This window comes from Panulirus ornatus, chromosome 46 (genome assembly GCF_036320965.1).
Source record: "Panulirus ornatus isolate Po-2019 chromosome 46, ASM3632096v1, whole genome shotgun sequence".
Classification (NCBI taxonomy): Eukaryota; Metazoa; Arthropoda; class Malacostraca; order Decapoda; family Palinuridae; genus Panulirus; species Panulirus ornatus.
This window is the reverse complement of record NC_092269.1, coordinates 3,691,986-3,710,934: the sequence shown is the minus strand read 5'-3', so window position 1 is coordinate 3,710,934 and position 18,949 is coordinate 3,691,986. Positions and strand designations below refer to the sequence as shown.

Genomic DNA, 18,949 nt, shown 5'->3' with positions numbered 1-18,949 from the left:
AAGTCTGAGTTTATTGAGGATGTTGTGGCAAAGACAAGATGCAGATCAAGTGAGAGAAGAAAGAACAGAACTGTAGGATGTGGAGGAATGCAGTGTTGAGTCATCAGCATATGAGTGTATTTGGTCACTTGTAGATGAAAGGGAATTAATGATAAAAAGGAGAAAAAGACTAGGAGATGATGATAAGACATCAGTTATACAGGAAAGAACATCACAAATGGATCTTGCCTTACAGAAGCTATTCTGGTGATCAGAGAGAAGAGTGTGAGATTCAAGATGTCTGATGATAGGAGTTGAGGAGGGACTGAAAAAGCAGCCAGTATCATAATTCATACAGTATAGGAATGTGTAAATCTATGTGCACAGAGTACAGGGCAACCACATATCTTTTATACTGGATTGCCACTTTCTGCATCAATGAGACAAGAGCTGTCATGTGTATAGCACCAAAACCACATACTCCGAAGACCTACCTATGGTTTCCCTAGGATCCTTCAAATAACCTGGCTCAGACCATTGAAAGCATATTGCCCCATGTGTACCACATCACTGAAATTCACTCTAACCACAGACCTATCCATGGTTTCCCTCAGCCACTCCATATAATCTGGCTCAGTCCATTGACAGCATACTGCCCAATGTGAACCACAGTACTGCAATTCATTCCGTCCTTTGCAAATCTTTCACCCCCCTGTATGTTCAGGCCTTAAAAACAAAACTTTTCCATCCTTCCATCTCCAATTCTATCTCTCCCTTCTTGTCCTCACCACTTCTGACATGTATATTCTCTACTTACTCATTCTCTCCATAAGCCCAAACCATTTCAGCATACCCTCATCAGCTCTCTCTACCATTCTCTTCTTATTACCTGAAATCTTTCTTACCCTATAGTTACTTTCTTCAACCCTCCTCAAACCACATAATGTCCTCAAAAACCATATTTTCAACAGATTCACCCTGTTCCATATATTATCTATTGTCTATGCTTTGCATCCATACAAACCATCAGGACTAATATAATAATCAATACTATATTCAGTCAATTTGTAGAACATTATACAAATTGACACTTTTGTGGATCCCTTCAAAGATTTTGGCCCTACTAGAGTGATCTCTCTTTTCAAACATTCCTCAATGCTCCCTCCAACACCCTTGCCTGTACCTCCCTCATTACCCAATCCATAAAAAATCAACAGTTATGGTTAGAACACACACCCTTGCCACAGACCCACTTGCACCTGAAACCACTCACTCTCCTCTCTATCTCCTGTTTCTTTTAGTATTTCTCACCCATATTCTTCACATCAAAAACCTGATCCAAATCTTGTAAAACTCCTGAAACCACACTGAAAAATTTATGTTCTGGCACTTTTTTCCGATTCCTTCATTTCATTGGAAAGCATAAACGATTATACATCTTTTTCTTTCTACAAAATATAGTTGATGTTCCTTAAATATCTAATAATAAGTACTCAATTTTGCTTGTAAAGTGCATCTGAATTCTCTCCAACTTATCAATTACAAACTTATTTTGTTATTGACCCATTAACACAGTACCATTCATTTTGTTTCTTAAGGAAATTTTTTCATTTTGCTTTGTCGCTGTCTCCCGCGTTTGCGAGGTAGCGCAAGGAAACAGACGAAAGAAATGGCCCAACCCACCCCCATACACATGTATATACATGCACATCCACACACGCAAATATACATACCCATACATCTCAATGTACACATATATATATACACATACACAGACATATACATATATACACATGCACACAATTCACACTGTCTGCCTTTATCCATTCCCATTGCCACCTCGCCACACATGGAATAACATCCCCCTCCCCCCTCATGTGTGCGAGGTAGCGCTAGGAAAAGACAACAAAGGCCCCATTTGCTCACACTCAGTCTCCAGCTGTCATGCAATAATGCCCTAAACCACAGGATGTGTGGATCAGGTGTTTGCTTTGAAGAATGTATGTGAGAAATACTTAGAAAAGCAAATGGATTTGTATGTAGTATTTATGGATCTGGAGAAGGCATATGATAGAGTTGATAGAGATGCTCTGTGGAAGGTATTAAGAATATATGGTGTGGGAGGCAAGTTGTTAGAAGCAGTGAAAAGTTTTTATCGAGGATGTAAGGCATGTGTACGTGTAGGAAGAGAGGAAAGTGATTGGTTCTCAGTGAATGTAGGTTTGCGGCAGGGGTGTGTGATGTCTCCATGGTTGTTTAATTTGTTTATGGATGGGGTGGTTAGGGAGGTGAATGCAAGAGTTTTGCAAAGAGGGGCAAGTATGAAGTCTGTTGGGGATGAGAGAACTTGGGAAGTGAGTCAGTTGTTGTTCGCTGATGATACAGCGCTGGTGGCTGATTCATGTGAGAAACTGCAGAAGCTGGTGACTGAGTTTGGTAAAGTGTGTGAAAGAAGAAAGTTAAGAGTAAATGTGAATAAAAGCAAGGTTATTAGGTACAGTAGGGTTGAGGGTCAAGTCAATTGGGAGGTGAGTTTGAATGGAGAAAAACTGGAGGAAGTGAAGTGTTTTAGATATCTGGGAGTGGATCTGGCAGCGGATGGAACCATGGAAGCGGAAGTGTATCATAGGGTAGGGGAGGGGGCGAAAATTCTGGGAGCCTTGAAGAATGTGTGGAAGTCGAGAACATTATCTCGGAAAGCAAAAATGGCTATGTTTGAAGGAATAGTGGTTCCAACAATGTTGTATGGTTGCGAGGCGTGGGCTATGGATAGAGTTGTGTGCAGGAGGATGGATGTGCTGGAAATGAGATGTTTGAGGACAATGTGTGGTGTGAGGTGGTTTGATCGAGTAAGTAACGTAAGGGTAAGAGAGATGTGTGGAAATAAAAAGAGCGTGGTTGAGAGAGCAGAAGAGGGTGTTTTGAAATGGTTCGGGCACATGGAGAGAATGAGTGAGGAAAGATTGACCAAGAGGATATATGTGTCGCAGGTGGAGGGAACGAGGAGAAGAGGGAGACCAAATTGGAGGTGGAAAGATGGAGTGAAAAAGATTTTGTGTGATCGGGGCCTGAACATGCAGGAGGGTGAAAGGAGGGCAAGGAATAGAGTGAATTGGAGCGATGTGGTATACCAGGGTTGACGTGCTGTTAGTGGATTGAATCAAGGCATGTGAAGCGTCTGGGGTAAACCATGGAAAGCTGTGTAGGTATGTATATTTGCGTGTGTGGACGTATGTATATACATGTGTATGGGGGTGGGTTGGGCCATTTCTTTCGTCTGTTTCCTTGCGCTACCTCGCAAACGCGGGAGACAGCGGCAAAAAAAAAAAAAAAAAAAAAAAAAAAAAAAAAAAAATATTCATCCACCGCTTTTTATGTCTTAAAAGACAAAGCTGAGGGAGAAAATAGAATGCTGACATTGAAAAGAGTAAAAAAGAGATGTATGTTGGAGGAAAATTTAAGAAATTGGACTGTATGAAAGTACAACTTTCTCCTTGCATTGCACAACTAGGCAATCTTACATCGGTAATCACACATAATAGACATTACATTAATGAAAAAGTACATGACTAAATACCTGTGGTAATCAGAGGACTGACTCATCAATGGTGGTGAACCTAGGAGGCCTCTATTGCCACCTCTGCCACCATAACCTCCCCCACGACCACCTTGGGGAGGAGGTACACTGGCATACTGGCCTCCTCCTCCTCCTCCTCCACGATTCATGTAGTGACTATGCAGAAAAAAGTAAGTGTGAATATTGTGTTATTTGAGGATTATAAATCTTTTCTGGGTCAATTCATAAATCATTTTACTGTACCTCAAATAATTAGATTCATGATAAGTGATATGGCATTCTTGCAGTGAAACCTTTTTAAGTTTACCTTTGGAAACCAATTTAAAGTTAAATGAAGGATCATGCAAAAAGCTTAAACACTTGCATAAAAGTTCTTTGCATATGAAATCTTTAATACTCCACTGGTTATATTAAGAAGGTTTGACTGTTGCTAAAACTGTAATTTATCTTAAGCAACCTCATGGGTGGGGACATGTCGAGAAGGCCTCCTTGGTCCATGTCCGACTGGTAATAATCTTGATCTGGTCCTGCTCCAAGAAGGCTTCCCTCCTCATAGTTCATTTTGTAGGATTTTCCATGAAGGGGACCTGAACCAAGAAGACTTCCCAGTTTGGGCCCCCTTCCATACATATCCTCCTGCTGAGGTATATCTCCTAGCAGGCTTCCTTGTTGCTTTCCCCTTCCATATCTATTCTGATGTTGTAATGGTGATCCTAATTGGTTTCCACCTCCATACATATCTTCATCGTGTGGTTTTGATCCTAATAGGCCTCCCATTTGGTTACGCCTTCCATGCATGTCATCCTGCTGGGGATATGACCCAAGCAGACCTCCCTGTTGGTTTCCCTGTGGTCCTGCACCATCTGCCCACACTTGAGGTCCATTTCCTAACAATCCTTGTTGCTGTGGTCCTACTCCTAGAATGCTTCCACGTCCCTTTCCAGCTTTTAGTGAATTTCCCTGCCCTAGCATTGACCCAAGAGCACTTCCCTGGACACCAACACCTGAACCAAGGGGGTTTCCTTGCACTCCTGGTCCTGATCCTAGGAGGGCCCCTTGTCCTGGTCCTGTTCCAAGAAGACCGTCTTGACCTCCTAGTCCTGACCCAAAGAAGCCTCCTTGTCCACCTAGACCTGATCCCAGGAGGCTCCCAGGTCCTGGTGGAGTCGGAAGAAGCCCTGGACTTGCTCCTAGAAGTCCTTGCCCTCCTCGTGCACCCTGCAGGAGCGGCACGTTGTTGCTGTACAGCCCTCCACCATGAAGGTTCGGCAGGAGGTGGCTGCAGGAGGACGGCAGGTTAAGATGCATGCTGGCTTTCTTGTTACTCTTTATACTCCTCAATGGGAATAATAAAACATACCAAGAGGAGATAATAATTTATTTTATTACAATGACAAACCAAAATATGCCATTCACTATCATGAATTATTTCATTTACTTAGATCAAAATTAGACCCAATGATAAAATTCATTTATATAGAAATAAGCAGAAATAAAGGAATCTTAAAACTATTATTTTAAACACAATAAAATTCTAAATTGCAAAGTCTTATCAGTACATGAATTTTTATGTGTTTAAAAATTTCATGATGCTCTTCATAATTCAGACATATCTTATGATTTTGCTTGAAAATAATGTATACCTGGAATAACAGGCTTTAATAAGAAAAGATGCTTACAGTCATTATCTATGCATAATGATATGTAAGCATAAATATAAAACACTTTTCAGCAATTACTGTTTTTCCAAGATATGTCTGAGTTAACCAATGTTACTGTCTAAATCACTCACCCTAGAGCTCTATGGCCAGCTTTGTTGAGAGATGCCCTTGGCATATTCCTGTTGAAACCAATCTGTGGACGATAATCTCTGGACTGACTCTCCGATAAGTCCTGTGGTTTCAGTACACGTGGAGGTGCCTTTGCTTTTGGAAGCTTTCTGGCTGGGAAAACGAAGTCTGCAGGGTACTGAGGATCACGGAACCTGACTGTCACCACTTGATTGTTTTCAAGAGTATCCAAACCACTAACAGGAGACTTCAAAGAACTGAAAAGAAAAGGTGAAAAGAATTTTTCTAAAAGAAGCAAAGACAACCTTTTTGTTGTTGTTCAAATAGCATTTATATGAATAACCTTTTTGTTGTTGTTGTTGTTCAAGTAGCATTTATCTGAATGGCCTTCTATACCTTTACTGTAAAAATTGCAACCACAGTCTTTTCATTACCACACATCTCTCTTACCCTTTCATTACTTACTTGATCAAACCACCTCACACCACATATTGTCCTCAAACATCTCATTTCCACCACATTCACCCTCCTCCACACAACTCTATCTAAAGCCCACGCCTCACAACTATATAACATTGTTGGAACCACTATTCCTTCAAACATACCCATTTTTGCTTTCCGAGATAACATTCTCGTCCTCCACACATTTTTCAACACTCCCAGAACTTTCGCCCCCTCCCCCACCGTGACTCACTTCTGCTTCTATGACTCCATCTGCTGCCAAATTCACTCCCAGATATCTAAAACACTTCACTTCCTCCAGCCTTTCTCCATTCAAACCAACCTCCCAAATGACTCCTCCATCAACACCACCACACCTAATAACCCTGCTCTTATTCACATTTACTCTCAGCTTTCTTCTTTCACACACTTTACCAAACTCAGTCATCAGCTTCTGCAGTTTCTCACCCGAATCAACCACCAGCGATGTATCATCATCGAATAACAACTGACTCATTTCCCAAGCTCTCTCATCCACAACAGACTCATACTTGCCCCTCTCCAAAACCTCCCTAACAACCCCATACATAAACAAATTAAACAACCATGGAGACATCACGCACCCCTGCTCCAAACCAACATTCACTGAGAACCAGTCACTTTCCTCTCTTCTTACTCATACACATGCCTTACATCCTTGATGAAAACTTTACACTGCTTCTAGCAACTTGCCTCCCACACCATATATTCTTAATACCTTCCACAGAGCATCTCTATCAACTCTCTCATATGCCATCTCCAGATCCATAAATGCTACATAAAAATCCATTTGCTTTTCTAAGTATTTCTCACATACATTTTTCAAAGCAAACACCTGATCCATACATCCTCTACCACTTCTGAAACCACACTGCTCTTCCCCAATCTGATGCTCTGTACATGCCTTCACCCTCTCAATCAATACCCTCCCATATAATTTACCAGGAATACTCAACAAACTTATACCTCTGTAATTTGAGCACTTACCTTCATCCCCTTTGCTTTTGTATAATGGCACTATGCATGCATTCCGCCAATCCTCAGGGACCTCACCATGAGTCATACATACATTAAATAACCTTACCAACCAGTCAACAATACAGTCACCCCTTTTTTTATAAATTCCACTGCAATACCATCCAAACCCGCCACCTTGCCATCTTCCACAAAACTTTTACTACCTCTTCTCCGTTTGCCAAATCATTCTCTCTAACCCTCTCACTTTGCACACCACCTCGGCCAAAACACCCTATATCTGACACTCTATCATCTAACACATTCAACAAACCTTCAAAATAATCACTCCATCTCCTTCTCACATCACCACTACTTGTTATCACCACCCCATTATATAAATATACTATTCTTTTTTTTTTTTTTTTGCTTTGTCACTGTCTCCCGCATTTGCGAGGTAGCGCAAGGAAACAGACGAAAGAAATGGCCCAACCCACCCCCATACAAATGTATATACATACGTCCACACACGCAAATATACATACCTACACAGCTTTCCATGGTTTACCCCAGACGCTTCACATGCCTTGATTCAATCCACTGACAGCACGTCAACCCCGGTCTACCACATCGCTCCAAATCACTCTATTCCTTGCCCTCCTTTCACCCTCCTGCATGTTCAGACCCCGATCACACAAAATCTTTTTCACTCCATCTTTCCACCTCCAATTTGGTCTCCCTCTTCTCCTCGTTCCCTCCACCTCCGACACATATATTCTCTTGGTCAATCTTTCCTCACTCATTCTCTCCATGTGCCCGAACCATTTCAAAACACCCTCTTCTGCTCTCTCAACCACGCTCTTTTTATTTCCACACATCTCTCTTACCCTTACGTTACTTACTCGATCAAACCACCTCACACCACATACTGTCCTCAAACATCTCATTTCCAGCACATCCATCCTCCTGCGCACAACTCTATCCATAGCCCACGCCTCGCAACCATACAACATTGTTGGAACCACTATTCCTTCAAACATACCCATTTTTGCTTTCCGAGATAATGTTCTCGACTTCCACACATTCTTCAAGGCTCCCAGAATTTTCGCCCCCTCCCCCACCCTATGATCCACTTCCGCTTCCATAGTTCCATCCGCTGCCAGATCCACTCCCAGATATCTAAAACACTTCACTTCCTCCAGTTTTTCTCCATTCAAACTCACCTCCCAATTGACTTGACCCTCAACCCTACTGTACCTAATAACCTTGCTCTTATTCACATTTACTCTTAACTTTCTTCTTTCACACACTTTACCAAACTCAGTCACCAGCTTCTGCAGTTTCTCACATGAATCCGCCACCAGCACTGTATCATCAGCGAACAACAACTGACTCACTTCCCAAGCTCTCTCATCCCCAACAGACTTCATACTTGCCCCTCTTTCCAAAACTCTTGCATTCACCTACCTAACAACCCCATCCATAAACAAATTAAACAACCATGGAGACATCACACACCCCTGCCGCAAACCTACATTCACTGAGAACCATATACTATATACTATACAAAAAAATTCAAAGTTATTTGTATATTATATTACTATTTTCTTAGGTTTCATGTGTTATCAGTGCTATAAGAATATGAATTTTGCAAGAGCAAAGTTAAAGAAATTGATTGTTAGTATAAATAACTAAAGCTTTACCAGGAGTTGGTAATATCATCTATCTGTGTTTTACTTTGAAATGTATTCTCATTTACATCAGACTGAGCAGGTGGTTACATGCATCTTTTTGGGAAATATGTTCTCAAAATAGGATTCATTGCCCCAATTGTATGGGCTGGTACAGGACAGAAATGATGGTTCACTGGCAGACTATATATATATATATATATATATATATATATATTATCCCTGGGGATAGGGGAGAAAGAATACTTCCCACGTATTCCCTGCGTGTCGTAGAAGGCGACTAAAAGGGAAGGGAGCGGGGGGCTGGAAATCCTCCCCTCTCGTTTTTTTTTTTTTCCAAAAGAAGGAACAGAGGAGAGGTCCAGGTGAGGATATTCCCTCAAAGGCCCAGTCCTCTGTTCTTAACGCTACCTCGCTATTGCGGGAAATAGCAAATAGTATGAAAAAAAAAAAAAAAAAAAAATTACTATTATCATTAATGCGTGCATAGTGCCATTGTACAAAGGCAAAGGGGATAAGAGTGAGTGCTTAAATTTCAGAGGTATAAGTTTGTTGAGTATTCCTGGTAAATTATATGGGAAGGTATTGATTGAGAGGGTGAAGGCATGTACAGAGCATCAGATTGGGGAAGAGCAGTGTGGTTTCAGAAGTGGTAGAGGATGTGTGGATCAGGTGTTTGCTTTGAAGAATGTATGTGAGAAATACTTAGAAAAGCAAATGGATTTGTATGTAGCATTTATGGATCTGGAGAAGGCATATGATAGAGTTGATATGCTCTGTGGAAGGTATCAAAAATATATGGTGTGGGAGGCAAGTTGTTAGAAGCAGTGAAAAGTTTTTATCGAGGATGTAAGGCATGTGTACGTGTAGGAAGAGAGGAAAGTGATTGGTTCTCAGTGAATGTAGGTTTACGGCAGGGGTGTGTGATGTCTCCATGGTTGTTTAATTTGTTTATGGATGGGGTTGTTAGGTAGGTGAATGCAAGAGCTTTGGAAAGAGGGGCAAGTATGAAGTCTGTTGTGGATGAGAGAGCTTGGGAAGTGTCAGTTGTTGTTCGCTGATGATACAGCGCTGGTGGCTGATTCATGTGAGAAACTGCAGAAGCTGGTGACTGAGTTTGGTAAATTGTGTGAAAGAAGAAAGTTAAGAGTAAATGTGAATAAGAGCAAGGTTATTAGGTACAGGAGGGTTGAGGGTCAAGTCAATTGGGAGGTAAGTTGGAATGGAGAAAAACTGGAGGAAGTAAAGTGTTTTAGATATCTGGGAGTGGATCTGGCAGCGGATGGAACCATGGAAGCGGAAGTGGATCATAGGGTGGGGGAGGGGGCGAAAATCCTGGGAGCCTTGAAGAATGTGTGGAAGTCGAGAACATTACCTCGGAAAGCAAAAATGGGTATGTTTGAAGGAATAGTGGTTCCAACAATGTTGTATGGTTGCGAGGCGTGGGCTATGGATAGAGTTGTGCGCAGGAGGATGGATGTGCTGGAAATGAGATGTTTGAGGACAATGTGTGGTGTGAGGTGGTTTGATCGAGTAAGTAATGTAAGGGTAAGAGAGATGTGTGGAAATAAAAAGAGCGTGGTTGAGAGAGCAGAAGAGGGTGTTTTGAAATGGTTTGGGCACATGGAGAGAATGAGTGAGGTAAGATTGACCAAGGCGATATATGTGTCGGAGGTGGAGGGAACGAGGAGAAGTGGGAGACCAAATTGGAGGTGGAAAGATGGAGTGAAAAAGATCTTGTGTGATCGGGGCCTGAACATGCAGGAGGGTGAAAGGAGGGCAAGGAATAGAGTGAATTGGATCGATGTGGTATACCGGGGTTGACGTGCTGTCAGTGGATTGAATCAGGGCATGTGAAGAGTCTGGGGTAAACCATGGAAAGCTGTGTAGGTATGTATATTTGCGTGTGTGGACGTATGTATATACATGTGTATAGGGGTGGGTTGGGCCATTTCTTTCGTCTGTTTCCTTGCGCTACCTCGCAAACGCGGGAGACAGCGGCAAAAAAAAAAAAAAAAAAAAAAAAAAAAAAAAAAAAAAAAAAATAATAATAATAATACATACTATATATTATACAAATAACTTTGAAATTATGAGGTTAAATATATGTTTCACCAGGTTTGCGGATAGGGAGCTGTGGTTTTGATTCATTACAATGACAGCTAAAGAGTGAGTGAGAGCAAATGCGACCTTATTTTTTTTGTCTGTTTTACTGGTGCTACCTCGCGATACTGGGGGTGGTGATGCTGTTTCCTGTTAGTTGGGGTGGTGCCAGGAATGGATGAAAGCAAGCAAGTATGAATATGTTCATGTGTAGATATGTATGTCTGAGTATGTGTATGTATATGTAAATATATGCACGTGTATGTATATATATCATCCCTGGGGATAGGGGAGAAAGAATACTTCCAACGTATTCCCTGCGTGTCGTAGAAGGCAACTAAAAGGGGAGGGAGCGGGGGGGGCTGGAAATCCTCCCCTCTTGTTTTTTTTTTTAATTTTCCAAAAGAGGGAACAGAGAAGGGGGCCAGGTGAGGATATTCCCTCAGAGGCCCAGTCATCTGTTCTTAACGCTACCTTGCTAACGCGGGAAATGGCGAATAGTTTGAAAGAGAAAGAAAAGAAAGTATGTATATATGTGTGTATATGAGTGGATGTAGGTATGTATGTATATTTGCGTGGGTGGACGTATGTATATACATGTGTATGGGGGGGGGTTGGGCCATTTCTTTCGTCTGTTTCCTTGCGCTACCTCGCAAACGCGGGAGACAGCGACAAAGTATAATAAAATATATAAATATAAAAGAGCGTGGTTGAGAGAGCAGAAGAGGGTGTTTTGAAATGGTATGGGCACATGGAGAGAATGAGTGAGGAAAGATTGACCAAGAGGATATATGTGTCGGAGGTGGAGGGAACGAGGAGAAGAGGGAGACCAAATTGGAGGTGGAAAGATGGAGTGAAAAAGATTTTGTGTGATCGGGGCCTGAACATGCAGGAGGGTGAAAGGAGGGCAAGGAATAGAGTGAATTGGAGCGATGTGGTATACAGGGTTTGACGTGCTGTCAGTGGATTGAATCAAGGCATGTGAAGCGTCTGGGGTAAACCATGGAAAGCTGTGTAGGTATGTATATTTGCGTGTGTGGACGTGTGTATGTACATGTGTATGGGGGGGGGGGGGTTGGGCCATTTCTTTCGTCTGTTTCCTTGCGCTACCTCGCAAACGCGGGAGACAGCGACAAAGTATAAAAAAAAAAAAAAAAAAAAAAAAAAAAAAATATAAAAATGAGTGGATGGGTCTCTTCCTCTGTTTCCTGGCGCTACCTCACCGACACAGGAAAGAGCGATCAAGTATAGTAACAACAATATCCTAAGCACCTACTAACACAATATAAATGATATTTATATAAATACAGATTTGGGCTAACTCCTGAAGTGACCTTGCACTGATTAAGTGAAGTTATCACGGATGTATTACGTTATAGGATGATCTGCCTCTCCGTCATAAAGATCATCACTACCCATGAGCTCTGGAATACAATCCATAACAACCATTTTTTGTCCTTTTTACTAGGGACATTTGCTGCACAACCTAACACAAACTTGTACAATATGCTAAGAAAGCTTCTTTCTTTCTTTTTTTTTTTCGCTGGTCTGCCGCGTTTGCAAGGTAGCGCAAGGAAACAGACGAAAGAAATGGCCCAACCCACCCCTATACACATGTATATACATATGTCCACACACGCAAATATACATACCTACACAGCTTTCCATGGTTTACCCAAGACGCTTCACATGCCCTGATTCAATCCACTGACAGCACGTCAACCCCGGTATACCACATCGATCCAATTCACTCTATTCCTTGCCCTCCTTTCACCCTCCTGCATGGTCAGGCCCCGATCACACAAAATCTTTTTCACTCCATCTTTCCACCTCCAATTTGGTCTCCCACTTCTCCTTCCCTCCACCTCCGACACATATATCCTCTTGGTCAATCTTTCCTCACTCATTCTCTCCATGTGCCCAAACCATTTCAAAAGACCTTCTTCTGCTCTCTCAACCATGCTCTTTTTATTTCCACACATCTCTCTTACCCTTACGTTACTTACTCGATCAAACCACCTCACACCACACATTGTCCTCAAACATCTCATTTCCAGCACATCCATCCTCCTGCGCACAACTCTATCCATAGCCCACGCCTCGCAACCATACAACATTGTTGGAACCACTATTCCTTCAAACATACCCATTTTTGCTTTCCAAGATAATGTTCTCGACTTCCACACATTCTTCAAGGCTCCCAGGATTTTCGCCCCCTTCCCCACCCTATGATTTACTTCCGCTTCCATGGTTCCATCCGCTGCCAGATCCAATCCCAGATATCTAAAACACTTTACTTCCTCCAGTTTTTCTCCATTCAAACTTACCTTACATCTTGAAATTAAAAGATGCCCGAGAAATGGACCTACTTACCTTTCAGACAGATCACTCATTATTCTAAAAGGCAAAAACAGTACTCAATGGCAAACTCACCCATTAGGTTCCACAACGTCACTTGCCAACAGCACAGTTCCCTGCATGCCTTGATATTCGTTGCCAGATATTGGGACCTAATGGAAGACAAAACAAAGAAGTTAGAACTCATGTTCAAAAAGACAAGTAAAACTGCACTTTCAAATTCTAAAACAAAATATTGACAATTACAACTGATTCAGTCCACTTCACTTTCTCATCCCCTAAAATCATATGCAGACGATACCCACTTAGCACTGTCTCACTTAACCCTTAAACACTGTTACATGGAGGTGATATATCAGTAGTACCTTTGCTTCTTTATCCTTAGTAATAACTTAAGAGAAATAATATTTCATGTATCAAATGAGTATTTAAACATACCTCAGTCTCCATGTTCATTCCCATTCGATACATATCTGACAGCTGGCTATATGCTTCATGCTTGATACTGACATAAAGACGGTCGTCACCTCTCTTGTTACGGCGTACTTCTTCTGGTGTCAACAAAGGATAAACTGATTCTAGGGCTTTCTTTAATCTGTTTATAAAGAAAAATATCTTCGTTAGCTAATAATTCATTTACAGCAATATCCTTCCCATATCAAAATGTAAGGTACTCCTGGGATCAAACTGCCTGCAATAACAGCCCTTCATACACACATACACAAAATAAGACATAAAAGAATGCCTTTCAACATAAGTTTCATGGATCTATAAGTGCAAATCTATCCAATATTCAAACATGATATGATCCAAACATAAAGAAAATTACCATATATCATGGCGTACATGTCAACCAGGCATACAAGATGACCCCAAACTTTTCATCTCAAAACTCAGATTTACACCTACACTTACTTCCTGTTTAAGCTGACCCCCAAACAAACACTGAAGAAGCCATTCTACTCCTTAAGTATCCTTTACTTCAACATATCTTAAATAAAAAATGTTCCAATCATCAAGCTCAAAAGGAACACAGAGAAGAATTTTCAAAAGTTGGATACTTTACATTGAATTAGTAGGTACGAACATTAGGCAGGAGCATTAGGTAGTAATAGTCAGTAGGAACATTAAGTAAAAGCCTCTACAAACAATGAGCTACAGTTGACCTTTGCCAGTGGCCTGTTAAGGGGTGAGGCACTAAAGGCTAAAAAGCAGGACTACAGTTTAAAAGTTATGGACAACTGTGGCCATGGCCACCCTCTTGAGGGAGTTCCAATGGGAAACAGGTATCAGAGACAAAGATAGACAGGTAGATTTTCAAAAGTATAAACCTTTAATGCAGAAATTTTAATTATGGCAAGTCAAGAAGGCTTCGGTGGAAAACTTCTCATATCTACTCAAAAGGAATTACTGCCTATGCTTTTGACTAGTGACATTCTTTGAAACATCATCAATCATTTTCTCTATGGCAGCCATCATGAGGGTATAGCATTAAAGGAAACAATATAGCTGCCTGGTCCACTCCCAGATATCTAAAACACTTCACTTCCTCCAGTTTTTCTCCATTCAAACTCATCTCCCAATTAACTAGTCTCTCGACCCTACTGAACCTAACAATCTTGCTCTTATTCACATTTACTCTAAACTTTCCCTTTCACACACTTTTCAAAACTCAGTCACCAACATCTGCAGTTTCTCACCTGAATCAGCCACCAGAGCTGTATCATCAGCAAACAACTGACTCACTTGCCAGGCCCTTACATCCACAACAAACAGCATACTTGCCCCTCTCTAAAACTCTTGCATTTACCTCCCTAACCACCCAATCCACGGACAAAGCAAATAACCATGGGGACATCACACACCCATCACAAACCGACATTCACTGGGAACCAACCACTCTCCTCTCTTCCTACTCATACACATGCCTTACATCCTTGGTAAAACTTTTCACGGCTTCTAGCAACTTACCTCCCACACCACATACTCTTAAGACCTTCCACAAAGCATCTCTATCAACCCTATCATATGCCTTTTCCAGATCCATAAATGCTAAATACAAATCCATCTGTTTTTCTAAGTATTTCTCACATACATTCTTCAGAGCAAACACCTGATCCACACATCCTCTACCACTTCTGAAACCTAGCTGCTCTTCCCCAATCTGATGCTCTGTAAATATAAATACAAATTTTGTTAGTCACCAGGATCCCCTACCATAATACAAGTGTATTCTGACAAATCCTACTGTGATTCTATTCAATTTGGTGCATTTCCATGTTCTGGGAGACCCGAGGTTCATTTGTCTTCATCTAATTTGGTGTCATTCACCCATATCTTCCCCTGGAATCTGAGGTTCACTTTACATACTTGGGTTTAAGATTGACCCCTTAGTTTTTTTCTTAAGCTTCAAAAGTTAACTTAAATACCATGATATATGATGTGATTAAATAGAAGATTGAATGAGATAAAATTCAAGTGTCTCATTAAAGTGCATATTTGGGTGCAAGCTCAACACTTACCTCTTCTCATCAACAAAGGGTAAAAGTGCAACACCCTGCCAAGCAAATTTCTTGCCATTCAAGTCAATTTTAAAGTCTTCTGGATAGAAATCAATAATTACAGACTCTGGATCACACATCAATTCGCCCCAAGGCTCTGGAACATGAGAACGACTTGCTGCAGGGAACACACCCATGAGTTGTTCTAAGGGATTAAATGGTTCACCCAAGTGAAACGTCACATCTACATCGGCACAATTTGTGAAATCTGAGGCAAATGGAGCATAGTGATAGGGGAAATACCAATCCCATGATACACAGCCCTGGTAGTAGTACCTGAAACAAAAAAAAGTAATGATAATAGTAAAGCTAAAATATTTTACGAAAATAAAGATTGCACGCTTTCTTAATGTTAAGGCACCAATCGCCCTTAACTCTGTTATCATCTTAACAACATGGATTATTTACATAAATACAAATCCCTTTACCTGAAGTCAACAAATTGAGGAGAATGAGTCTTCCATGCTAATTGAATATTCAACCTTCTTTACATAATTTTGCACACGTTATCAATTGAAAAAACATTTTCAATCGCAAAAGCACATGAAAAATGCCTCCAGTTAAGTATCTAAACCCTTAACTCTTGCCTACTGATACTTTTCCAATCTGTAAAATCTACAGTTTTTGAAATAAAAAAATTCATTCATCCTTACAATTTCACTTCAGAAATATATTTCAAACACTACTTTCACTCTAATAATCTGCAAAAGCTTTAAAACAAAACACAGTACAGAGTGAAGGAGGAAGGCCTGAGTGTCAAGTGAGTTGCCACTGCACATTTAATCTTTTATTCTCCTTACATCAAAAAAATTACCAATTCTTTTCATCTTAGGTGCAAGAGGTGAAAAAGAGGGCAAATGAGAGTTGGGGTGAGAGAGTATCATTAAATTTTAGGGAGAATAAAAAGATGTCCTGGAAGGAGGTAAATAAAGTGCGTAAGACTAGGGAGCAAATGGGAACTTCAGTGAAGGGCGCAAATGGGGAGGTGATAACAAGTAGTGGTGATGTGAGGAGATGGAGTGAGTATTTTGAAGTTTGGTGAATGTGTTTGATGATAGAGTGGCAGATATAGGATGTTTTGATCGAGGTGGTGTGCAAAGTGAGAGGGTTAGGGAAAATGATTTGGTAAACAGAGAAGAGGTAGTAAAAGCTTTGCGGAAGATGAAAGCCGGCAAGGCAGCAGGTTTGGATGGTATTGCAGTGGAATTTATTAAAAAAGGGGGTGACTGTATTGTTGAGTGGTTGGTAAGGTTATTCAATGTATGTATGACTCATGGTGAGGTGCCTGAGGATTGGCGGAATGCGTGCATAGTGCCATTGTACAAAGGCAAAGGGGATAAGAGTGAGTGCTCAAATTACAGAGGTACAAGTTTGTTGCGTATTCCTGGTAAATTATATGGGAAGGTATTGATTGAGAGGGTGAAGGCATGCACAGAGCATCAGATTGGGGAAGAGCAGTGTGGTTTCAGAAGTGGTAGAGGATGTGTGGATCAGGTGTTTGCTTTGAAGAATGTATGTGAGAAATACTTAGAAAAGCAAATGGATTTGTATGTAGCATTTATGGATCTGGAGAAGGCATATGATAGAGTTGATAGAGATGCTCTGTGGAAGGTATCAAAAATATATGGTGTGGGAGGCAAGTTGTTAGAAGCAGTGAAAAGTTTTTATCTAGGATGTAAGGCATGTGTACGTGTAGGAAGAGAGGAAAGTGATTGGTTCTCAGTGAATGTAGGTTTGCGGCAGGGGTGTGTGATGTCTCCATGGTTGTTTAATTTGTTTATGGATGGGGTTGTTAGGTAGGTGAATGCAAGAGCTTTGGAAAGAGGGGCAAGTATGAAGTCTGTTGTGGATGAGAGAGCTTGGGAAGTGTCAGGTGTTGTTCGCTGATGAAACAGCGCTGGTGGCTGATTCATGTGAGAAACTACAGAAGCTGGTGACTGAGTTTGGTAAAGTGTGTGAAAGAAGAAAGTTAAGAGTAAATGTGAATAAGAGCAAGGTTATTAGGTACAGGAGGGTTGAGGGTCAAGTCAATTGGGAGGTAAGTTGGAATGGAGAAAGACTGGAGGAAGTAAAGTGTTTTAGATATCTGGGAGTGGATCTGGCAGCGGATGGAACCATGGAAGCGGAAGTGAATCATACGGTGGGGAAGGGGGCGAAAATCCTGGGAGCCTTGAAGAATGTGCGGAAGTTGAGAACATTATCTCCGTAAGCAAAAATGGCTATGTTTGAAGGAATAGTGGTTCCAACAATGTTGTATGGTTGCGAGGCGTGGGCTATGGATAGAGCTATGCGCAGGAGGGTGGATGTGCTGGAAATGAGATGTTTGAGGACAATGTGTGGTGTGAGGTGGTTTGATCGAGTAAGTAATGTAAGGGTAAGAGAGATGTGTGGAAATAAAAAGAGTGTGGTTGAGAGAGCAGAAGAGGGTGTTTTGAAATGGTTTGGGCACATGGAGAGAATGAGTGAGGAAAGATTGACCAAGAGGATATATGTGTCAGAGGTGGAGGGAATGAGGAGAAATGGGAGACCAAATTGGAGGTGGAAAGATGGAGTGAAAAAGATTTTGTGTGATCGGGGCCTGAACATGCAGGAGGGTGAAAGGAGGGCAAGGAATAGAGTGAATTGGATCGATGTGGTATACCTGGGTTGACGTGCTGTCAGTGGATTGAATCAAGGCATGTGAAGCGTCTGGGGTAAACCATGGAAAGTTGTGTGGGGCCTGGATGTGGAAAGGGAGCTGTGGTTTCGGGCATTATTGCGTGGCAGCTAGAGACTGAGTGTGAACGAATGGGGCCTTTGTTGTCTTTTCCTAGCGCTACCTCGCACACATGAGGGGGGAGGGGGATGGTATTCCATGTGTGGCGAGGTGGCGATGGGAGTGAATGGGGGCAGACAGTGTGAATTGTGTGCATGGGTATATATGTATGTGTCTGTGTATGTATATATATATGTACTTATACACAGGTGAAAGTTCTTGATTCACTATTATACACTAAGCATGGGTTAAGGATGTCTATAAGTGATTTGTACCTAATTCTTCCCAAATAATAAGGATTGCAGTACATAATGCTAGATCATTATTATCATCACTATACATAATCGCTGTTTCCCACGAGCTGTGCCAGGAAGCAAGTGAAGAATGGCCCATTCACTCATACACACACATATATATTTTTTCATACCATTCGCCACATTCCGCACTAGCAAGGTAGTGTTAAGAACAGAGGACTGAGCCTTTGAGGGAAATCCTCACATGGCCCACTTCTCTGTTCCTTCTTTTGTTAAAGTAAAAACGAGAGGGGAGGATTTCCAGCCCCCAGCTCCCTTCCCTTTTAGTTGCCTTTTATGACACGCAGGGAATACATGGGAAGTATTCTTTCTTCCCTATCCCCAGGTATAACATTATAGTTGAGGTAGTGACGACATTATATACATTTTTTTTTATATACCTTGTCG

At 41.4% G+C, this 18,949-nt stretch overlaps 1 protein-coding gene across 2 annotated transcripts in view; it reads right to left on the bottom strand.

Moving 5' to 3' along the window:
• Positions 1-18,949, bottom strand: part of Rat1 (5'-3' exoribonuclease 2 Rat1) — a 42,954-nt gene that overhangs the window by 4,764 nt on the left and 19,241 nt on the right. The window contains exons 11-16 of one of the 2 annotated variants that reach the window (XM_071688703.1): positions 15,455-15,769; positions 13,371-13,527; positions 13,008-13,084; positions 5,349-5,603; positions 4,014-4,835; positions 3,557-3,712 (exon numbers count right to left, since the gene is read on the bottom strand). In XM_071688703.1, the coding sequence (XP_071544804.1) occupies positions 3,557-3,712; positions 4,014-4,835; positions 5,349-5,603; positions 13,008-13,084; positions 13,371-13,527; positions 15,455-15,769 (1,782 nt within the window). The remainder of the gene's footprint in view (positions 1-3,556; positions 3,713-4,013; positions 4,836-5,348; positions 5,604-13,007; positions 13,085-13,370; positions 13,528-15,454; positions 15,770-18,949) is intronic. The other variant, XM_071688704.1, reaches the window with a different exon arrangement.